The 7,168-nt window shown below is 36.2% G+C and overlaps 1 protein-coding gene across 1 annotated transcript in view; it reads left to right on the top strand.

The window, feature by feature from the left end:
* Positions 1-6,938, top strand: part of ND-B17.2 (NADH dehydrogenase (ubiquinone) B17.2 subunit) — a 7,057-nt gene extending 119 nt beyond the window's left edge. The window contains exons 1-4 of the mRNA XM_043002694.2: positions 1-52; positions 5,991-6,073; positions 6,188-6,303; positions 6,521-6,938. The exon at positions 1-52 is cut by the window's left edge and continues 119 nt beyond it. Of these exons, the coding sequence (XP_042858628.1) occupies positions 1-52; positions 5,991-6,073; positions 6,188-6,303; positions 6,521-6,649 (380 nt within the window). The 3' untranslated portion in view covers positions 6,650-6,938. The remainder of the gene's footprint in view (positions 53-5,990; positions 6,074-6,187; positions 6,304-6,520) is intronic.
* The last annotated feature ends 230 nt before the right edge of the window (positions 6,939-7,168 follow it).

The raw sequence follows: 7,168 nt of genomic DNA, 5'->3' as shown, positions 1-7,168 counted from the left end.
GGATCATCAAGCACCATGGAGGGATCAGAGGAGCACTTTACCAGTTGTATAGGTAAATTCCCTTCTTATGCAGATAACCAAATTATATAAAGTAAATTCACTTTGCGTATGGAGTGCATTTTCGGGTTTGGTGTATTTACTTTTGATTATTTCTCAATTTTATTATGCTTATTTGCCTCTCGTTTGGTTTACCTAAGAATCAGTATATCTCATTGCACTGTGACTTCAAGAGCAATAGAAGTTATAAGTCAGCTGTGGATTTTTGTATACGGATTGACGGGATAGTGTAACCCAGTGGTTCTCAATCTTTTTTCAGTGATGGCACCCTGAATTTATATAATCCTTTCTGTGGCACCCCTTTTTCACCATCACACTTCGCTCCATGATTAACTTCTGAGTATAATATTGTACCTGTTTGAATTACTTTAAAATTAATGATTAATATTATCCGTACTCAAACAACCCAAATAAACCATTCCCCGACGGGGGGATTTAGAATGTCCAAATGCCGGGGCTTTCCCGAATTATTAGGCCAATCAATTGAATAGCTGGCACAATACTAGCCGGCAACAGGGCAACTGGGCTTTTGAATGCGCGGTTACACATGCTGTACCCACCCCTGGTGTGTGGGTTAAACATATGATGTACTGTACATACAAGCCCAAACATAGAACTCGTCAGTGGAATTAGATTCAGAATATTAGATAACTTAAGAGTTTAATAAATATGCAAAGTAGCATACAAAGAAAGAAGAAAAAAAGGCAACTTAAGAGTTATAAATGCCAAAGTAGCATAAAAAGAAGAAGAAAAAAAGATGATAATCACTGATAGTCAAATAAGCAAATAAGCAGACTGCTACAATACTGTTTTACAAATGTACTTGATGCCAAGACAAAATTCATGGCAATCTTGTGGCACCCCTAGGCGCTGTCCGTGGCACCCCAGGGTGCCGCGGCACCCAGTTTGAGAACCACTGGTGTAACCCATCGTATAAACAATTTAGGGTAAATTTACCGGATAGCGCCGCCTTTCGAAATAAGTGGTATCAATGGATTCCTCTCACCCTCTACTACTCGTATATAGTGGAAGTAATCTATGATACCACCCCAATACCCCACAATCTGGGCCCTGATAGTAGGGGAAGGCACTAAGTAGATCAGGGAAATTGCGAGGTGATATATGAACAAATTGCATTGATATATGACACTTATGTAGTTTAGTTTCATCATATGTGCCTACAAAAATATATAAATGCGAAAGATGCATCTTTTTTTTTTTTTTTTTTTTTTTTTTTTTTTTTTTTTTTTTTTTTTTTTTTTTTTTTTTTTTTTTTTTTTTTATTATTATTACTATTATGATTTTTTTTTATTATAATTATTATTATTATTATTATTATTATTATTATTATTATTATTATTATTATTATTATTATTATTATTATTATTATAGATTTACTGATTAGTAGGCATGCTGTGTGCACAGCAATCATGGTTGCGGTGACATGAAGCATTTTTTGTTGGAATTCTTGAATGCATAGTTTTCAGGTCATTTTTGTATATAAAATCCTAATCTTATTGGTAAATTTGGATTAAGACGCATCCAACCCTTTTTAGTGCAACATAATATTCTTGGGTAGTTTGCATAATGATTTTCAGTTATGATGCCTATTTCCTCTGGAAACTTTTCATTTCTGACCCCCCCTCCCCCCCCCCCGGCACACACACACACAGACGCCCACATCTGAAGAATTTCTGGTGGGAGATTTAAGCAATATTTTTGGTAATAAAACTTAACCTATATACCTAACCTAACCTAGCCTCGTTTTTAGGTTAGCTTAGCCAAGGGACCTGCCCCTCCTTCTCCCCCTTTCAAAGCCACTTCATGGCATATACGTATCTGCCACGAACACATTTTTGCCATATTTGTAAGCAACAAAATCTAACCAATGGACCTGATCTAACCTAACCTAGTTTTTATTTTTGCCCAAGCCAAGAGGGGGGGGGGGTATGGCTTTATCTCTTCCCCCCTTGGACCCTTCCCCCCCATCCCTTCTTCAAGCTACTTCGTGTCGGGTACTTTTTAATCCGAATGTGCGCATTACTGACCTTAATTGCAGGCATGTGAGGGGCTGGGTCATAGGTCGTCCTGTCCTATGACCATCATCTTTATAAAAACTTAATATAGCCCCACAGTGTGAATCTACAACCTGTGTTCTCGCTAGCCATCTCTATACTGATTTTGAAATTTGTACGAGGACCCATACTCAACATTGAATTGTCTGTGATTGGATGATAAGTTTGTTGCTTAGATTAATTGTTTCCTTATTGGTGCTATTATTGTGACATCATTACCTATTAGTTTTTTTGTTTTTTTGTTTTTTTCTTTCTTTCTATCTTTCTTTTTTTTTTCTTTCTTTCTTTCTTTTCTTGTATTTCCATGGGCAAGGTCAACGCATGCGCAGAGTCGATATTTTTCAGTTTTTAGTTTGCCAATTCACTGGAAACCTCTCCCATTACTCATTTCTTAATTATCAAAATAATACTTCTCGCTTATTTTACGTTTCTGGAAGAAAAGTTTTATGGTGTTACATCATCATTAAATCCACATCATGCTGTAAAGTTGGTTTTTCGCTGCATTTGATTGTGTCTTTATCCAGTTATACCACCTTATCTCATTTTGAAATAATCCCTAGCCATGGGGGGCTTGACCCTACCTAGAACCCCCCTCCCTCCCATTTACCTTGATTTTTGGGTTTTTATTTAGGTTTTTACATGTAGAGCTCAGACTGGCTCATTGTTTAGCAGAGATGCCTTTCATATACATTTTCTATGTGTAGCCCACGTTACTAGTGTATATCCTGTTCAGGGACAAATACTGCAAACACACATATACATCTTCACGATGCAACAAGGGACTCTTGCTTGAAAAGTCTAACTCGTGGATTCACTTACAATAAGAAACAAAAAAGCACTATGATTGGCCAGTCGATCGAAGGGTAACTCCCTGGCTGTCATCAATAGAAGAATGTTTAGACCAGTTGGAGCCCAAACTGTAAGGGGTTGAATAGATATTACTCAGGTTTTATATTTCTAGTAATTAGACACTTGATGAACAAGGCCAGACTCACCACCTGGACTGCAATATCATGCAGGAAGCAATCCCCATTGCTGACTTGAGATAGGCAGTGAAGAAAGTGCTTGTGGTGGAGGCTGGCAAACTTTGACCCATTCGCACCGGATGATGTCCTTTCACGAGGTCGAAAAATATCCCCGGACCCAGGTGACGTCCTGAGATGTGCATTTTCTCACCGGTTTCCAGGAGGGGCAATGTAACGTGCTGAAATATCAGCAGTAGATCGCTAGATTGTTCTCAAATATAATCATTTTATATAATTTCTTAAGAGACTGTTTCTTTAGTTTAGGTGTTTGAGTATCATAAAATGAGATATAACCTTAAAAAAATGACGTCACAGAAAACTACATGATGTTGATGACATCATCTGCTTCTTGATTGGTTGAATTAAAGGATGTGGGTTGAAAAACTATTGTAAAATTAAGTGTGTTTGGCCAAGAAATAAGATAAAGTTAGAAATTTGTAATGCAATACTACTACTTATTTGTTGATTACCCGTGATATCATGTCATGTCACGTCACGAGGTACATGCATATGCTCATACATATGTGTATGATTATTCATATTGTTCTCTTTGTTTTGGTAAGAAAAAAAAAAGTATAAAACATGTTTTTTGATGCCCCACTAAGAGATTGCTTCCACTTTCCTTTGGTGTTTTCACATAGAAGTTAAGAATATAGGCAAATTTAAATAAGATAAAACTAAAAAGGCATTACTGTAACATGTTTTTCGACTAAAATATCTCTGAACATGGCAATATTTTTACGTGCCTTTACATTGTAGATGCATTCATGAAAACCATAAGAATAGGGTGGGTGAAAAAGGCTCTGAGAGGATCATCGCGGCCCCACACAGCGAGAAAACACCCCGGCACGAAGCGTCGTGTGCTTGTTATCTTCCCGGCGTCAGCGGGAGTAACCGAAAATACATCTTGTTGTGAATGGGTTAATTACAGGTTTTACTAAGCTAGCATTTCTTGAAAAGGGAATCTTGTTATCATGATTCCAGGTATTTGTTGGAATTTCTCAAGTGCATGAGAATTAGGTATGTTGTGTGAAGCTGCCTGGAGAGTGGGCAAGCAAATCTATCCTACTGCAATGGGTTAAGCATAGTGATATGCATGTCATTTAAAATAAAAATGCATCAGTCAATTGTTTATCAGTGAAGAATGCAGATTGAAGTTGCATCTGTAATAATTTTTGTACATGACATAACTTTTCATTTTTGCAGCAAATGTCATAGATAATAGATGAAAGATGTCCTAGATTTCAACAATTCATAAATTTGATTTGCAGTTTAGCATATAACTCATACTGTCATGTGCTGTAGCTATACCTAAAAAAAGTTCTCAAGTATGATCATTTATATACCGGATAGTGGTTGTGTTAGGGAGGTCTGCAATATTTCATCGGGACAAAAAATTCCTTTGCAGCATGGTGAAATTTGACTTTTCAAAGCACTTTGGCAAGCAAAGTACAAGCAAGGTGAATCCAAGAAAGTCAAATAATATGATTGTTTGGAATTTATAGTATTAGAAGTCTTCCTTATGTGTAATTAGCTAAGAAAAGTTAATTAGTGGATTTTTTTTCTCTAAAAAGGAAGACCTTGTATGTGTCATTGTATTTGTCTTTCTTCATTAATATCAGGACTCTTTTCTCATAACGAAATATGCTGCATTCTTTACAAATCCTCTTGGTACTTGCTGTGATCTGTGATGGAGGGCCTTCAGTCCAGTCCAGCATGGTAAAAGCACATTGTAAAGTGAATGCGATGGCCTCTGTACTTTATTGTATCTCCATTACATTCATGTAATGTAATGCTTGGAATAGTTCCATATTTGACAGTAAATCACAAAGAAAGTCTTCAAGTTTTATCTTGTCAGATTATATGTGGAGGAACATGTGGAGAATGATAATGGCCTGGTGCAGACATGGGGGTGTCTATGAAACATTTACTAAAAAGTAATGAAATTGTATTTGCATGATTAACTTAATAGAATTGCACAAAGAGAAAAGGTTAATGGCCAAAAAGAACACACAATTACACTATAAGGTGTAATATATAATATATAATCTATAAAATTGCAGTCTGTGAAACTATGCCTGTACAATGAAGTCCAACACTTCCCATACAAAGGCAAATAAATCTCCACTATGTATGTATTGGCAAAATAGAGCTTGTAGACCTCCCTGTTGATTTATTTTAGATAAGAATCCAGTTTAACCCACTCACGACGGGGGCATTCCAGCCGTGAATGTCACAATGCTGGGGCTTTCGAGCGCTTAGGCCTAAATCAATTAAATGGCTGGCACAATATTGTGCCGCCCGGCCACTGGGCTTTTGAATGAGCGGTACAGTAGTGTACCACCCGTCCAGAAAGGGTTAAATTTGCCAAATGTGTGAAGAGAAGATTTGGTGGCCTTTGCTGAAGAATGAAGTGCAGCAGCAAAAGCTTTGCTTTATACATTCCTATTTTGAAAAATTACTAAGGTATGTTGTCAAAAAGGCCCTTTTTTATTTAAATTACTTTGATTTCTGAAATATGTTTGGCTTGGTACCTCTCACCCTCCAAAAGACTTCTTTTAATCTTTGACTTTTTTTTTATTTTGTCTTTCTTTCTTTTTCTCTTTATTTTCTGTAAGAGTTTCCTGTCTTCATTTCTTGGATTTTCTCTTAATCAAATTTCATAGGATATATGAAAAGGGCTCTTTGGAAACCAATGTTTATTTTCAGGAAAAGTAAGAAAGGAATATATTTATGATTAGAAGGTGATTTTGTTTAGTTGTCCAGTTTTTGGACAACTAATCTTTTCATCTTTTTTACCTCGTCTTATAGCCTCTGCTCTCTATTTTTACAGAGTGGATGACTTGAAAGTTGGCACTTTAGTAGGAGAAGATGCCAGGGGTAACAAATACTACGAAGACCCAAAACTCATGCTTGGTAAGTTTGTTTTTTTTCTTTCTTTTTAATTGTATAATTAGAGATATACCCAGTATCTGATGATCTGATGATCTAATGGCATGACACACCACTAAACCAAAACCTTGTCTCCAGGTCGCAACAGATGGGTCGTGTACCACCCCAGTGTAGGCACAGATTATGATGGATCCATGATACCTGCTGAATGGTTTGGCTGGTTGCACCACAAGACTGACAAGCCCCCAACTGAGGTGAGATACAATACACAGCATTTAGAACATTTTATCACTATATATTTGTGTGTTGAACTAGGCTTTTATATTTTGTTATTTTGTTGTATTTGATATGAGATGCTAGATTAATTGATTACAGATTATATATATCTTATGTTCCTGAGAGGGTGAGTCATAACTTTGTTTTCTTTTGACTGATTTTCTTTGTCTTTTCTTTTCTTTTTTATCTGTGTAGGTAGCACCTGTGAGCTATTCATGGTTAAGTGGCCACGAGGAAAATACAAGTGGAACTGAAAAGGCTTTCATGCCCTACTCCACCACGAAACCCAAGATTGAAGCCTGGGTTCCTCCGAAGAAACAGTAACTTTGTCCCAGTAGTGTTTATTTATGATTAGTTTGTTGATGAAATGCAGTTTAGGTGTTTTTCATTTGCAGACTTTTATTTCTTCTAATAAGGGAGGGAAGGGATATTGAGGGATATTGATGTTTCAGAGCAAATGAAAATTTTAAATTGTTAATGCTTCTGTTTCTAGAAGCTCAAAATCCATTTGATTAACATACCTGATGAATAAAAGGAATTGCCATTACCTTAGAATACTAGTGTCCAAACATGTAAATATTTCATGTATAAAGGTTAAAGAAAATAACATATATATCAGTGTTTTTATTATTACCTTGGGTCCAGGAACACAGCTATCTGGGATGATTGATGGAAACCTGATGGAATGTATGAAAAAAATAGTTAGTTCTTTTTCAGTTTATGAGCAATATACAGTTGAGAATTTAATATGATACTGTATTTAAGAGCATAGATTTCCTGCATGTTAAGGGAAATGAGACACTTTCCAGCTTAAAAGGTTTTCAGATTCAAATTTGAAATACC

This window comes from Penaeus japonicus, unplaced genomic scaffold (genome assembly GCF_977035675.1).
Source record: "Penaeus japonicus unplaced genomic scaffold, GWHDUDI00000001_assembly GWHDUDI00000024, whole genome shotgun sequence".
Classification (NCBI taxonomy): domain Eukaryota; kingdom Metazoa; phylum Arthropoda; class Malacostraca; order Decapoda; family Penaeidae; genus Penaeus; species Penaeus japonicus.
The sequence above is the reverse complement of the archived record's forward strand: the minus strand, read 5'-3'. Positions and strand labels throughout refer to the sequence as shown.